At 41.9% G+C, this 16,821-nt stretch overlaps 1 protein-coding gene across 11 annotated transcripts in view; it reads left to right on the top strand.

The window, feature by feature from the left end:
• Positions 1-16,821, top strand: part of LOC101536302 (phospholipid-transporting ATPase IB) — a 633,219-nt gene that overhangs the window by 223,748 nt on the left and 392,650 nt on the right. For all 11 annotated transcript variants that reach the window (XM_058670954.1, XM_058670952.1, XM_058670953.1 and 8 more), the window contains one exon: positions 8,317-8,381. In XM_058670954.1, the coding sequence (XP_058526937.1) occupies positions 8,317-8,381 (65 nt within the window). The remainder of the gene's footprint in view (positions 1-8,316; positions 8,382-16,821) is intronic.

Raw genomic sequence — 16,821 nt, 5'->3', positions numbered from 1 at the left:
TCAAAGTCTAGATCAGGTGATGTAGGAATGGCTGCACCAGCTTGTTTTTTTCTTTCCATTAGCCTGGGCTATTTTTTTCCATCCGTTCACTTTCAGTTTCCGTATATCTTTGTTGGTGAGATGTGTTTCCTGTAGGCAACAGGTTCTGTGCCTGGGTTCACCTCTTGAACTCCTGGTGAACTCCCCTTCCAATCTGGCCACTGGTGAAGCTCCGATTGCTGGTTGCTGACCACTGCTGGGTTATCTGGTCACTGCAACACTGCTCACTGTCTCTGCTGCTTCCCCATGTCCATGTCTCTCCAGGTGTCCCTCTGCTGTCGCTTGTCCTCCCGTATTTCCTGGCTTTGTGGCCTCTCTGCTTCATCCCAGCTAATGATTGTTTAAATGTGTCCTCACCCTGTTCCACCGTCTTGTTTCTCCTAGATATTTCTTCATTGGTGTTTCTTGCCAAATACTCCTGAAGATCAGCAGAAGGCAATGCTTTCTATTTAAATGCCGATGACTTTGGGCTTTGAAGATGGTTGACTCTTAAACACTTTAGTGTTTTCTTAGCGGCACGTATCACAAAAACTCATTTTTGCATTTTGTGACATTTGTTAGGTTTGGCGTGTGGATTATGGGCTCTCTTGAGCCTGTGACTGTCTCTGTGTGTGTCTCAGAGTTTGAGAACTTATTTTGAAAGGGTAGCTTCCCTTTCATACCTTGGAAATAAATATGTCTATTCAGATTAAGTTCTAGAAACTGTGCCTCCAATGAGCCAGTGGGCTTCATGGAGGTAGAGGGGTCATCTTGCATGTGAATTTTGCTAGTTTGAATCTGGCAAGTTGTCAGAATCCTGTAGTGCTGTGCTGGGGTTTATGCTAATTAGCTGTGTCTGGGGGAGTCTGCAGTTTTCTCTCTCAGTTTAAAAAATCTGGCATCCGCCAGTCTAAAGTGAAATTTCAGATGTGGCTTTTGCAAATCACCAGTCATCATTTCCTCATTACCAGCGGATGAAATGTCTACGAAATTGTTACACAATTGATGTGGCACTTTCAGTCTCTAATCCCTCAGAAGGGCGTGGGGTGAGTGAGAACAGAATCCTGGTGTGTATTCCGGTTTGAAGTCATTTGGTTACAAACTGCTTTCATCTCCCACCATTTCTGAGGCGGAGATCTGAATCTTCCCTTCCCCCTTGCATTTTGTGATCCAGTGTTTGATATTTTCAAAACCACTTCACACATTTTGCAAGTTTGTCTTCTGAAATACAGATTGCACTGTGAATGTTCAAGCTATGCAATGTGATGCAATGAGCTGACTTGAGAAGCTTAATTCTAACAGTGAGTCCATGTGCTGCTCGCCCGGCCCGTTTACTGCCTGTGTTGTGCCCTGCTCACATCCCCACTCCCAGAAGAAGCTAACTGGGCCATGAAAATTGCAGCCTCGGTGGTGGTCCCTATCTGTATGTTGTTTTTCCTGATTTGCATTTCTAGGTTTCTGGCAGTTAATGTTGTGGCTCAGAGCTTCTCTGTAGGGCTGGGGGAGTCCCAGTCTGTTTGGGGGACAAGCTTACTGGGAGACACATTACGGGATGGCATGGATGAGAAAGTGCTGACTGTGGACATCAAACTGCACTGATTTCTGTACCAGTCGCTAGCCAATGTCATTGCTAGTCCATCATGTCTGCATTCTCCCTGTTTGGAAGATCAAGTGGGGACCCAGGGAGATGAAGTAACTTAGCTGAGGTTACATGGTTGAGATGAGGCTGAAACCTGGAAACGTCAGCACAGTGTTAACTTCCCACCAGAGATGGATGGAGTTCCTGGCATTGGCCTTAGCCTGGTGCAGCACTGGCTGTTGCAGGAAGTGGAGGGGTAAACCCGGGCTTGTCTTCTGAATGGGAGCAAATGGGAGCTCATGGGCTCGTCTGTCTCCCTGTCGTCTTTCTGCACCTCTACTTCTCTAATAAACAGAAATGGTTAAAAGCCCACAAAACTTTAAAATTAAAAAAGATCTCCAGAGAAAATGAAGTGTGGAAATCTTTGCCAATGATCTTACCTTTCAAGATGGAGCAGGAGCGCTGCTCGAGAAATCTAAGGGGAATTGGTTTGGTTGTCTTTTCTCGTGCGGAGTGTGATTTTGTTGTCTTAAAACTTAGTCCCACTTTAAGTACCACAGACTCTGAAATATTTTGGTTTCTTTGAATGTTGATTATACTCCCATAGTAGAAAGACGAAACATGTTTGTAGTGTGCTGTTAACGTCAGCTGCAGTAAAAGCCAAATCCCAGAGGTTCTCTTCTCAGCCATTTTATGGCCGTCCTGTGAGATTGCGAGATTAAAGAAGGAGGCCTCAATTTACAAGTGCGGATTGACATTCCATACCTGGCTCCACTCCAAGAGTTGACCTCATTTTATCCAAAAACATTGGAAATCAGGCACACCAAACCCAGATTGACATAATTTAGTTATCTATATTAGTTAAGTCACAATTAACTGAGTCAAAGTTCCATGGTCTAGTGCAAGTGTGCTGTGTGATAATTCTTGCAGCAAAATCTCACCCCATTTTCCAAATTTAAACCAAGAAAAGACACTTTAATCTGCTACTTCTCAGAAGCCTTTGGTTTTGTATGCTTCATGAAAATGTCACTCAGTTATTTTATTTATTGCTTTCCTCTTACCAAAGTCAGAGAAAAAGACTAAAAGTTTCTCTAGAATATCTGCAAAGTTATAACTTCAGTTCTGTAGCTTCACTTGTCAACTGGTATTTTGCTGCAAGTGAAAATATAACATAAAAGAGCAAGCAAGTGCTTAAATAAAAATTACAGCTTGCGGGCCTGGCATGGTAGCTAGCAAGTAAAGTCCTTGCCTTGCACACGCCAGGATCCCATATGCGTACCAGTTCTAATCCTGGTAGCCCCACTTCCCATCTAGCTCCCTGCCTGTGGCCTGGGAAAGCAGTCAAGGATGGCCCAAAGCCTTGGGACCCTACACCCACTTGGGGGACCTGGAGGAGGTTCCAGGCTCCTGGCTTCGGATTGGCTCAGCTCCAGTAGTTGCGGCCATTTGGGGATTGAATCAATGGACAGAAGATCTTCCTCTTTGTCTCTCCTCTCTGTATACCTGATTTTACAATAAAAATAAAATAAATCTTAAAAAATTACAGCTTGTGGAGAGAATCAAGATGGGGAATAGGGTAAGGACACATTTAAATAGATGGAGAAATGTTAGCCAGTGTGAAGCAGAGAGAGCATATTCCAGGAAATGGGGAGGACAGAATGATAGCAGAGAGATACCTGGAGACTGACAGACACAGGAATGCAGCAATGGTATGGTGTTGCAGTGACTGATGCCCCAGCAGCATTCAGCGAATGGCAATCTAAACTCCGCCAGCAGCTGGAACTCAACCGGCAACCAGGTTCCACCCAAGACAGGTCTGGGTAGCTCTCAGACCTGACAGCCACAGATCAAGAACTCTAGTAGTGGTGCAACAGATGCCATTTCCTACAGTGTGGCAAGACTGCAGGGAACAACAGTGATTTTCACATGCACTGAGCTCCACGAGAACTCACTGAGCTCAGAGGATTGCACTGGTCCCACAGGAAAATACCAACTATGTCATTGTACGGGTCAAAATAGGTCTGTGTGGCCCTCAGATCTAATGGCCAACAGGTTCTCACAAGATCAGTACCACCAGCAACCCAGCTATATAGGACACCTGGTGTCTTTTTAATCCTGGGAACTGCTCCAACCGGAAGTGACAGAAAGGTTGTACAGACAATGGTGCAGCCTCAGCGTGGGATCACAGGAGGTGGAGAGTGGTGAGTCAGGAGCTGGGGCTACAGAGACCATGGCAGAAATCTAACATAAGAATCCAGACCTGAAACTCATGGAGGGAGTGGTACAAGTGACTGCAAACAAACAGCCGTGTACCAACTGCAGTAAGTAAAATCGAACTGTAGACCTGTGGGTGACACAGCTTAGAAACCTGCCCCAAGGAGAAGAATTTGATAACCTGAAGCACAATGACCAAGATCAAAAGAAGAGACAGAGGCACAATGAATATTACTGAAGACTCCCCTGCAAAGGAGCAAAACCCTATGCTAAACTCAGAGTTCACTGAGGAAGACATCGAGAAAATGGGGGATACAGAATTTAAAATACTTGTTGTAAAACTTCTTATCAATAAGGAGAAGTACGTAAAGCAGCCATTCAAGGAATTCAAGCAATATGTCACACTGGAAATGAATCAAATGAAAGCTGATATATCAGAAATGAAGAATACAGCAGAACAAACTAAAAGTACAGTGCAGAGTCTCCAAAATAGAATGAAGGAGGCAGAAGAAAGAATCTCAGAATTGGAAGATATTTCCTGTCACCAGAGGGAAGCAAACAAAAAGCTGGAAACAGAGCTGGATCAGGCCAAAAAAAGTATTCAAGAATTGAGAGATGCTATTAAAAGACCTAAGAGTTATGGGAGTCACATAAGGTGCACAAACAGAAGCTGGGTTTACCAATGTGTTTAATGAAATAATGAGGGAAAACTTCCCTAATCTGGAGAAAGAATTGGGAAACAACATCCAGGAGGGGCACAGAACTCCCAACAGCATTGACCAAAAGCAATCTTCACCAATACACATGATAATCAAGCTCTCTTCAATCGCACATAAGCAAAAGATTCTTAAATGTGCACGTGAATAAAAACCAACTGACATATAAAGGAACGCCAGTTAAACTCACAGGAGACCTCTCACAGGAAACTCTATAGTCAAGAAGAGAATGGAGTGACGTATTCTAGATTCTAAAAGAAAAAATTGTCGGCCCAGCATAATGTACCCAGCAAGACTTTCCTTTGTCTTTGAAAATGAAATAAAAATCTTCCACAGTAAAGAAAAGTTGAAAGAATATGCCTCTTCCAAACCTGCCCTACAAATGATACTTCAAGATGTTCTCTTGACAGAGAAAAGGAATAGCACCCAACGAAACCAAAGGCAAATGTGAAGAACGTCCCTGTAAAATAACAACAGAAAACTAAAACAATGAACAACCCATTCCTAAAATGATAGGACCAAATTGCCATCTATTTTTATTAACCCTGAATGTAAACGGCTTAAACCCACCCATCAAACATCATGGATTAGTAGACTGGATTAAAAAAACAAAACCCATCTATTTGTTACCTACAGGAGACGCATTTCACCAACAAAGATCAGCAGAAACTGTATCTCATGGTTTGATTTTTTTTGTTAGTTTCATCTCTTCAAAACACTTTCTTCTGATTAAATTCTTCAGCAACTTATAGATCATACAGTAGCATCATTTTCTTCAAGAAGGTTCCTGATTTTCATTTCTTCAGCAACACATTAGTCATTCAGTAGCATGTTATTTAACTTCATGGTGTTGTTAAGTTCTTTGTTTTTCTTCCTGTTGTTAATTATGTCTTGTGGCTTTTTATTTAAGGGGATGTATAGTAGCTGTGTAATGGAGACTATCATATCTAGTAGCATGTTATTTAACTTCATGGCATTGTAAATTTCTGTTTTTCTTCCTGTTGTTGATTTTGTATTGTGGCTTTTCATTTAAGGGGATATATAGTAACAGTGTAATGGAAGCTATCATATCTAGTAGCATGCAGCTTAACTTCATGTGAATTTCTATTTTTCTTCCTGTTGATTTTATATTGTGGCTTTTGATTTAAAGGGATGTATAGTAGCTGTGTCATGGAGACTATCATATCCAGATATGAGGATACAGTGCAGTATGCATCTCTACTTTCAGACAAAGATGGACTTACAATGAAACTGCTGTATCTTGACAATAGGATGCTTCTCTCTGTCATTGTCCATGTGCATAAGATTGGATATATGACTGTGTATGAAGAACTATACTCTAGTAATGATATAGGGGAACTCAGTGAGGGGGGAGGGAATTGAGGAGGGGATAAGGGAAATCCTAGAGCCTATGGAACTATATCATAAAATGATAACGATAAAAAAAATTTTTAAAGTAAAAAAAAATTACAGCTTGCCTCTGCAGCTGTTGTTCAAACTAAAAAAAGAAAAAAAAATCTGCCATTGAATCTTTTTGCATTAGTTTTAGTGAATTTGTAACAGTTCTTGGTGTGTGAGGTTTCTGAGTTCCCTGGGGCTGAAGGAAGAGTAAACATAATATAGAGGAAATGAGTAAAATTGTAGCATCCCTCCTTTGTGTGTGCAAGCAAAATGTAGACATGGCTTCTGAACCTAATGTAGAAATTAGAAGAATCTATAGTCTAGGAAGAAAGAACGTATTTGTGAAATTTTAATGGAAACAAAGAAAGCAGTTATCGCAATCCTATTGTGTAGGACTTTAAACATTCTGTTTATTGGCCTGATATATGAAAGGCAGAGGCACATCTTGCAGGTAGCTCTCATCTCCCTTCGTTGCTCCAAAATGCAGTGCTGCATCAGGAGGCCTAAGCTGGAGCTGACAGCAATGTTCAGGTTTCCCACAACAGTGGCAGGAACACCGCTGTTTCAGCCATGACTTTCTGCCACCCAAGGTCTGCATTTGCAGAAGCTGGAATTAGATGTGAAGCTGGGACATGAACCCAGGTGCTTTAATGTATGCTGTGGACAGCCTAACTGGTGTCTTAACCACTGTGCAAATTTTTAATGGTATTTAACAGCCTAGCTTTTATCTAGCAGTATTGCTAAATGTAAGACTTGGAATACTTTTTTTAAAAAAAACAGAGATTTATTTATTTGAAAACGGAGTTATACACACACAGTGACTTGGGAATGAGGGAGTCAGGATTCAGTCTGCTCCTTGCTTTAAGAATATGAGGGGATGGGCCCTTCGCAGTGGCCTAGCAGCGAAAGTCCTTGCTTTACACACACCAGGATCCCATGTGGACGCTTGTTCCAATCCCCGCAGCCCTGCTTCCCATCCAGCTCCCTGCTTGTGGCCTGAGAAAGCAGTTGAGTATGGCCTAAAGCCTTGGGACCTGGAAGAAGTTCCTGGCTCCTGGCTTGGGATTGGCGTAGCAGCGGCCATTGTGGTCACTTAGGGAGTAAATCATCAGACAGAAAATCTTCCTCTCTGTCTCTCCTCCTCTCTGTATGTCTGACATTTCAATAAAAATAAATAGTTCTTAAAAAATGAGGGGACTTCAAAAATTCAAGAAAGATGTAATTAGAAGTTGAATTTGAATGCAAAAATGTGAAATTTGTGCGTAATTTTCCGTAGCATGTGTTTTTTTTTCCCCACAAAGTCATGAGGTATCTGTGTACTTGCTGGAAGGCTGGGATTCTACAGACTGCTGTATTTTCCAATAATCATTGATCCATTATCTGAAGGTGCTGGAAGAAAAGCTGGTTATAAGGGCTTCTCAATGGGAGCATTCTTTCCTGCCTTTCTGCGGTGTGATGAATTGGGATAGCCTGGTGAAACGTGTGTGGCGATGCCGGGTTGCTGCAGGGCAGTGGGACAGCACAGGTGTTTTGAAGCAAAGCTTCACCCCTGGCAGACTGCAGGTCATCAACGTTGCTGGTCCTCCTCTCCTCCCTCACGGGCACAGGGACCTGAGCAGGGGGAATCAGGAGGACTGCTCTGTGGGACCTTGCTCTCACCTGCTCTGAACAGGCATCTAAAACGAAGCCTGAGATGGAAAACTCTTCCTAGTACATGCCTTCTCCTACCGTGAGGAAACGTAGACGAGAGTGTCTTGCTTCACCTATCAAGACAAACACTTTGAAAAAATTGAGATGGAAATGTTTGGGGAGTCAGGGAGACTTTGTTCTAAGCAAACGTACATTGCTGTTGTGACCTGTAACTTGGGATTTAGTTCTTGAAGCAGCAGTCACTCCTCAAAAGGACAGGCATAACGACTCCCTCATTGTGCAGTGGTACCCCATTGAAACCTGTTGTGAGAACCGCCTAGTTGTTGGAAAGGCAGGTGAGGATCTTGGTATCCCAGCAAGTACATTGATGCTGGTTTAGGCGCACCGTTGAATTTCATTTGTCTTTACCTAAAGTGTTTGCTGTTATTTTAGGTAATCCAGGCCTTTCCTGCAAGGGAAGCCAGCATAAAGAAAAATCCACAGAAAGTTGACAAGTGTTTATTTTAGCCTTTAGTTTTAAAGACCTTTGCAGCTAGTTCTATTCAAGCTGTCTGTGAGAATCAAAATCAACTTACACCTGCTTTTCCTATCCCTCATTTTGCCCTGTTCCTCCGTGTGAACTGTTTTAAAATAGTAATAAGGTAGCAGAGGGGAAGTTGAATTCAAGCTGCTATTGAAAGCCAACAAGTTAGTGGAAAGGAGTGCTACATTCATATGTTGTTCCTTCCCCCATTTTAGGATATTCCTGCAAATTGGTGTCGCAGAATATGGCTCTGATCCTACTAAAGGAGGATTCTTTGGATGTAAGTAGTCTTTCAGAGGTTCAATTTGGTATAATTGCTGGTGTGTTTTGGTAACAAGGTCTTATGCTTACTATAAAACAATCATACAGCAACTCCATGTTTGCTGTTGTAATTTTGAATGGATTTTGTAAAACCTTATCTTTAAATATCAAAATAGCTTAGAATGTTGTCTCATGGTAAGACTTTATTGTCCTTGCCTGTAACTGTGCGTTGATAATTGGGTTAGTTTTCATTGATTGAGCTTCAGTCATTAACTATGAGGTATTAATGGCACCTCTTATGATTTACCTGAAGTGGTAACAGTTAACTCCGAAGGTGGTAAAATAGATCTGTAGGATTTTCTTTCTAAACAGCTCCTACTCGTTAGGAGTTGTTTACATTTCCATAGAAGTAGGATACATATATGCACTCAATTCCTCAACCTCCCAAAGCCAGCAGCTCACGGAGAATTGAACACTGTGGTTCCATTAGTATTTTATGGACATGTGCCCACCCCATCACAGTTTAAAGGCTCTGAGGAAACCAGGTTTTGGAGCTGGCTCTTGGGTACCCCATGACCTGTGAAGTGGTTTTATTTGAAAAGAGGAGCTAGACAATGAGATTCCGTTGTTGAGACCCTATAATGAGGGCCTGGTTAAGCAAGGCACCTACAGGCAGTAAGATAGTTACATGCCAGTCCTGGAAACAGGTGGTAGGACTTGTGACACTTTCAAAGGGAAAAGAGGTCTCTGTACTTGCAAGCCTCACAGGCCATGGATCCTACTGTTGAGACAACAGCATTCTCTCGCCGCCTCACAACTTCCAGGTCAGGACTCAGGGAGCCTGCAGTTAATGTCAAGACACTACTGGCAGGATAGCCCTCTCGGGAATGAATGCTTGAGCATTCATTTCATCATAACTCTTGTCCTTGTCTGCGTGTCACCTGCAAGAAGCTCTGAAACTCAGGTGCTGCTCATCTGAGGGGCTCTGACTCTCACCTGTTTTGTGGTACTGAGGAAAGCTCGCTTGTATCCTGTTCCATTCTCCCAAACATTCTGATTGAACCTGTCTTTAATTTTCTTAATAAAGCTCTGATGCATTGGAAATTGCATGTGAGATTGTGAGTTGTGGCAAAATAAACCTTAACAAATTTTAAGTGTACAATTCCCTGAATTGTCATGTAACCGTCGCCACCATCTGTCCGTGGATCCTCTGCGCCTGTTAAGCACACCCCTAGTCTTTTGTATTGCAGCCCTTGTCAGTTGCTGCTCTACTTTGTGCCTAGGTGTTTGATGACTTTAGGGAGCTCCTCAAAGCAGAATCTTCCAATATTGTGATGTTCCTGACAGGTTTATTTCGCTTAGCAGGTCCTAAAGGCCCATCCATGCTGCAGCATATGCCAGAATTTTCCCCTTTGTTAAAACTAATATCCCCTGTGTACCTGTGCACGTTTTGTTGGTCCATGCGCCTGTTGATGGACACTTGGATGACTTCCAACTTTTGCCTATTGTGAATAAAGCTGCCATGAATATGGCTGTGTAAATATCTTTTAGAGATCCTGGATAGATGAGGCTACTTGAAAATTTGTGGAAAGCAGAGTTAAAAGATGTTGATTTTGGTGCATAAGTGTTTGCATAGTGTTTTTGGGGGGACATAAATATGCTCTTTCTGTGAACTTTTTGAAGGCCCCCTTCTGCTGTTATAAGCATGGACTGCAAATATTTTTTGCAGCAAAATGATCCTAGTTTTAAATTCAAGTTTCCATAGACTTTCTAAAGTAGCCTCCTATTTCCAGAGGTGGCATTGCTGAATCATATGGTAACTTCCTGTTTCAGATTTTGAGGAACTGCTGCTTTTCTTTGAAAGCTGTATCATTTTATGTTCCCGCCAACAATGGACATGACTTCTAATCTTTCCGTGTTTTTATTGGAAAGGTAGATACACAGAGAGGTTGGCCACGGTGGCATCTCCTAGAGGTTTTGATTTGTGTTTCCCCAATAATTAGTGATATTGTCTTTTCGAATGAGTGGCCAAATGTAAGCTCATTTTGCAGTCTTCAATCGGAATTTCTTTTTGTAAGTCACAAGGGAGAGAGTGATGAAGGCAGCCACGATGAGCCAAGTGTGAGCTGATAATCCTGGGGGAGTAGATGAGTCAGGCATAGCATCGCATCAGAGGACAGGGATGGAGGGCTGCTACCGAAATTCCTAGAAACCCTGGACAGGCCCAGGACAGCTTGTGAACACATCAGGAGAGCCTGTTTGCTGATGATTTCGCAGCTTCATGGCATCCATATCCTTATTAAACAAATGGTTTCTGAGATTGGTATCTGGCAAAGCTGGTACTTGGGCTGTTCAGATAAGGAGAGTAGACTTGGGTCCTGGATCTGCTTCCAATCCAGCTTTCTGACAATGTGCCCCTCGAAGGCAGCAGGTAATGGTTTAAGTACTGGGTTCCTGCCAACAACATGGGAAGTATGGATTAATTTTCTGGCTCCTGGCTGCAGTCTGGCCCAGCACTGGCTGTTGCAGTCATTTGTAAGTGAACAAGTGAATGAAAGATCTGACTGTCTGCCTTTTAAATAAAAAATAATTTTTAAAAATGTTAAGGTCCCTTTTCCTGGTGGTACCTTGGAAATGAGCCTCTATTTTCCCTTTGTGTCAGTGCTCGCGGGAATCAGGTGATGGGCTGTGACTGTAGAAAAGATGTTATGGGTGTGTGCCTGGCTTCCCTGGGTGTATCCTGTAAAGAGTGATCCTGCCTTAATCTATTGGGAACTTACTTAGTCTGATGACTTCAGAGCGTTCTGTAACTCCAGACAAGAGGCCCACATTTTTCTTGTTTGACGAACAACAGGAGGCTCTACATTTCTGACTACACTCTATAGGGAAATCCTCTTTTCGCTTTTCTTCCTTCTTACTTTTGAGTTGAATTAAAGGCATTTCTAGCCTCAGTGAAGCATCGTTTGTTAGGTATGCAATAAAAGCAGACATACTGGCTATCCCTGGGACACTAGGTTAGAAGTGCATTAGGTCCTAATGGAACTCCTGTGTTGAGCTTGTATAGTCTCAGGGCACTGTTGAGGAAGCACATGAAAAAATGACCCTGGAATTGGAAGCCTCGGGCCTGACTTTCCTTCCTCTCTCACCTAAGCAAGAGGGATTAAGGGGTTTCCCTCAAAGACAGAACTGACATCTGTCTGCTTCACTTGAGCACATGCCTCGGCCAAGATTCCAAGCACTCTAATGGTTAGAACTCATCTCTATGTTTTGAGTTATCTAGTTGATGTCAAAACAACACCTAGGATCTGTAATACAAAGTCAATGCTTTGAGGTCAGGTGAGTGATGCTGTGCACCCAGGGGCATTCTAGATGACAGGTGGAGTGCCAGGAGAAAATAGCTGTGATTTTTTCTGATTTTTGTTTGTTCGCTTGCTAAAAAATACTGAGAAGTCAGCTTTATTGATAATCCATATGGATTGCTACTGGCAGCCCTGATCTTTATTCCTGGCACACAGAACCGCAATGAGTTTGGGAAGAGTGGGTGAAGGAGGGAGGCATAATTAGTCATCAGAAAAGGTAACTTAAAGCTACAGGAAAATATATTGCAGTCCCACTAGAATGGTAACAGTTAAGTTGCCTGGCATGACCACATCCTGGTGAAGGCTGGATTGTCACAGAGCAGTGAGAACTCTGAGATACTGTTAGTGGGAGTGTAAAATGGAACACATTCAACACATTAAAATTGTCTGTGTGTGGTTGGCCTTCGAGGACCCTCATCTTGGCTGGTTCCCGTGTTCTCCCAACCCCATTCCAGATACTGAAGCTTTCCATCTTCCCCTTTGTATTCAGCTGTCCCCTCTAGAATTTCATATGAGTGAAACCAAGCAGTCAACACTGTTTTGTCTGGCTTCTTTCATCCCTGATGCTGTGTGTATCATTAAAAACTTCATTCCTTTTTCATGCCGCCTAAGTCCTTTATTGTATAACTGTAATGTTTTGTCTATCCGTTCATTGCTGATGGACAGCTTTATTGTTCCAACTTTGAGCCTACTAAAAATAAAGGTTCCATGAGCATCGCTGTACATGTTTGATAAAAGAATATTTTGGTTTCACTCAGGTGAGTACTGAGGAGTGAAATTCCCGGGTTATAGGGAAGGCATCTAGCTCTTACAAGACATCGCCAGTCTTTCCTTCCCACTGAGAGTTTCTGAGAGCCCTCATTGTTCCGCATCTTCACCAGTATTTGATGTTGTTATTTAAGTCTAGCTACTTTAGTGGATATGTAATGATAGCTCATTGTGACTTGAATTAATTTCTCGATGTCTACTCGATCACCTTTTCTCGTGCTTAATGGCCATTTAAAAATCATCCTCTGTTGAATTCTGTCAAATTTCTGTCCTTTTCAAAAACAGTATTTTAGGGTCTGGTGTTGTGATGCAGGAAGTTAAGCTTCCGCTTGGGATGTCAGCATCCCATATCAAGTGCCAACTGCTCTGCTTCAAGCCAGGTTGCCGTCAATGTGCCTGGAAAAGCAGTGGCTGCTGGCTCAAGCTCTTGGGCCCTGTCACCCATGTGGAGACTTGGAAGGAATTCCTGGTGATTGGCTTTTTCCTGGCACAGCTATGACCCTTGGGGTCAGCTGGGGAGCGAACCAGCAGATGAAGGCTTTCTCTTTCCCTCGGTCACTCTACCTCTGAAATAAAACAAAACAAACTGCCTCTAGGAGCTGAGAGTGGCTCTAGCCTACAGCCTGCAAGAAAGTAAGAGTCCTGTAAACACAAGGAGGTAAGTTCTGCCAAGATCCCAAGGAAGACCGGATATATGTTGTTCCCCAGATACACCTTCAAGTGAGACCCCTGCTTGGCCAAGTCCCTGTTTACTGTCTTTTGAGACTCTTAAGAAGCAGATCCAATTAAATGGAGCTGGACACCTGATCCACAGAATTTTAGTTCATGGGTCTGTGTGGTGTTCTGTATTGCTAAACTTGCATCAGTGTATTCTATAGCGTTAGGGAATGAGTGTGAGTATCTTTTGGCGTGCATACTTTTTTGGCTTGGTTGAAGTATTTATACATCAGGGCTTTTGGTGCTCTAGAATTAGAGAGATACCCCCCCCCCATATTTTATTGTTTTATCGTATAAGTTAAGTCTGTGGTCTGGTTTTTTTTGCCTGGTATGAGGTAAAGATTGAGTTAGACTCCAATCCTATATCCTAGCACCCACTGCGAAAAATAATAGTATTTCTAGATGGAATTAGAAAGCACTCTAATTATAAATTTGTTGACTAATATATGTGATTCTATTTTCAATAGTTTATTCCATTCATGTGTGTCTCCATGTCCGATTCCATGTTGCATAATTATGGTAGCTCAGCAACAAGTTGTGAAAACTTCCGACTTTCTTTGTTTTTCAGGTTGTTTTAGGTCTTTTATTTTATACTTTGGTCACATTTTGAAATTAATTTTGAATTTCTCCGTTTCCTAGCATTTTTGTGGATTTTTCATGTAAATACATGAAATGTATTTTTTATAAATACATTTGGGACATTCTAGGGTATTGATATTTCAAATTCATAAACATGGAATATTCTTGTATAATTATATTTTAGGTTTTTAGAATAAACTGGTGTCACATATTTCACAATACAGATTTAGAAGCAGAGTGATTTCCCACCCTACCCTTCCTCCTGCCTACGTTCCCCACTCACCCTCTTCTTTGCTTAGTTCTGTTTTTTTTAATTTTTCATAATGCCATACTTTATATCACTTTGTACTGTCGTGTGTCTGTTGACCATTTGTGTTTTATCCTAAGAAAAGTATGTGTTCATGTCCTTTGCTCATTTACTAACTGAATTGTTTGTTTTGTTGTTGAATTTCTTGAGCTCTTTATAGATCCTGGATATATTCCTTTGTCGGTTGCATGATTTGCAAATATTTTCTCCCATTCTGTTGATTGCCTCTTCACTGTCTCGAGGGGCTCCACTGCAGCACTAAAGCATTTGATGCAGTCCCGTGCATTTCTCTTTGCTTCAGTTGCCTGTGCTTCGAGGAACTTTTCCAAGAATGATTTGCTTACATCTGTGTTCTGCAATTTCCCTGATGTTTTCCTCTAGTAATTTGATGACATCAGGTCATTGATTTAGGTCCTTGATGCAATTTGAATTGAATTTTTAAAAAGATTTGTTTATTTTTATTTGAAAGGCAGATTTCAGATAGAGAGAAGGAGAGATAAAGACGGAAGGTCTTCTGTCCACTGATTCACTCCTCTGGTGGCCACAATGGCCAGAGCCAAGCTGGCTTGAGGTTGGGAACCAGGAGCATCTTCTGGGTCTTCCATGTGGGTACATGGTCCGAAGACTTGGGCCATGCTCTGTTGCTTTCCACGGCTGTAGGTACTGAGTTGATAGGAAGTGAAGCAGCTGGGACATGAACTGGTGCCCAGTGGGATGCCAGAGCCACAGGGCAGAGGATTAGTCATCAGCTTCCTTGATTTGACTTTTTTTAAAAATAGGATTTAAGGTAGGGTTTTCTTTTTCATACTTCTGCACACATAGACTTAATTTTCCCAGCAGCACACTTTTGCTTTCTCCCTGGTTTGACTTCAGTTTGCTTGTCAACAATAGATTGTTGTCGATGTGTGAGACTGTTTCTGGGATTTTTATCCTGTTCCGTTTATCTTCATGTCTACTTTAGCCACCAGTATTAGGGTGTTTTGACCACAACTTTGTAGTATCTTGAAGTCTAATATTGAGATACCTCCAGCTTTTGTTGTTGTTGTTGTTTCAGTTTTCTTTAGCTATTTGAGGTCTCCTGTGTCTCTGTATAAATTTTAATGTAAATTTTTTCTAGATCTGGGACATTTGCCTTAGATATTTTGCTTCTAATCAGAGTGAATCTGTAACTTGATTTAAGTAGTGTGGACATTTTGATGGTATCAGTTCATGAATGTGGCACATGTTTCCATGTTTTGGTGTCTTCTATTTCTTTAATATTTCTTAGTTTTCATCATAGAGATTCTTCATATCTTTGGTTCAGTTTATTCCCGGGTATATAATCTTTTCGTTTTTTCCAGCCATTGTGAATGGAAGTGGTCCTACAAGTTCTTTCACAGTCTTGGAATTGTTTGAGTATACAAAGACTGTTGATTTTTGTGTGTAGTTTTTAAATCCTGCAACCTTATCAGATTCTCTTGTGAATTCCAGTAGTCTCACTGTAGCATCTTTTGTTTCTCCCATACAGGGAATCATGTCATTTGTAAACAGCAATAGCTTGGCTTCCTCTATTCCAATTTCTATCCCGTTGATTTCTTTTTAATTGCCTAATGAGTCTGGCTAAAACTTCCAGTGCTGTACTGAATAGCAGTGGCGAGATTGGGGACCCTTATCTGGTTCTGGTCTTAGCTTGAAATACCCCCAAATTTTCTCATTGCGCATGATAACTGGAGGCAGGTTTCTCGTTTATTGCCTTGATTGTGTTCTGGTACATTTCTAATATACTGAATCTGTTTAAGGATTCTATCTCTCTTTTTTAATCATGAAAGTATACTGTTTTATTAGATTCTTTTTTTTTGCTTCTAATAAGATAATCATTCCCATTGTAATTCTCATGGCAAAGAACTCAATATTTGTCGGACTTAAAGATGATGAAAGACAGCAGAGAGGGTGAGGGGAACTCTAGAGTACCCAACAGGGCTCAAGTCCTATAAACTCTCATTAAAAAAATTTGACCTGTGGTACGTTTCTTTTTTTTTTTTCTCCTAACCAAAATCCAGTTTGATCTTTTCTTTCATGACAGGTAGCTGTGTATTCATCCATCTAAAATACGTTTAAAATACTTGAATCCCCAACCATTTGTACAAGTAGACATGTTGCTATTATTTTTGGGAACAGATAGAATGCTCTCCTTTTCATTGGTTTTACCCCCAACTGACCACAATCCCTGGGACTGGGCTGGAGCTGACGCTGGAAACCGGGGACATCAGCCAGGTCTCCCGCATGGTAGGTGGAGGCCCAGTTCCTTGAGCCATAACCTGGACTCTCCCGGGGCCTGTATTAGAAGCAAGCTTCAGTTAGGGGCCCGAGCCAGGTATTGAACCCGGGTACACCGCTGTGGCACACAGGCACCTCAGTTGACATGTAAGTACTAGGTTAAATGCCCATCTGAAGTGAGATTTTCACAAAGTATGTCATGATGAGATTGTTTTGGGGGTATGGAAGGGACACTTTGCAAGGATATGTTCAGCAATGCTTTCATAGCTGTTTTGCATGCCGAAAATGTGGGTCACCTGTTTTCACCAGTGGGCTGAGCAGCCCCTGCAGCAGCCGATGCTCCCCTGTGCTGAGCGCTTATTCCTGAACATTCTATCTCTTAATCCTCCAAACAACGCTTCAAGGTAGTGACTTTTCCCCTTCTCAAGGGTTTCACTAAAATCTTTGTTACAAAAATCTCTATTTTTTCACCA

Source organism: Ochotona princeps, chromosome 12, assembly GCF_030435755.1.
Source record: "Ochotona princeps isolate mOchPri1 chromosome 12, mOchPri1.hap1, whole genome shotgun sequence".
Classification (NCBI taxonomy): Eukaryota; Metazoa; Chordata; class Mammalia; order Lagomorpha; family Ochotonidae; genus Ochotona; species Ochotona princeps.
Note: the sequence above shows the minus strand (reverse complement) of the source record. Positions and strands in the feature narration are given on the sequence as shown.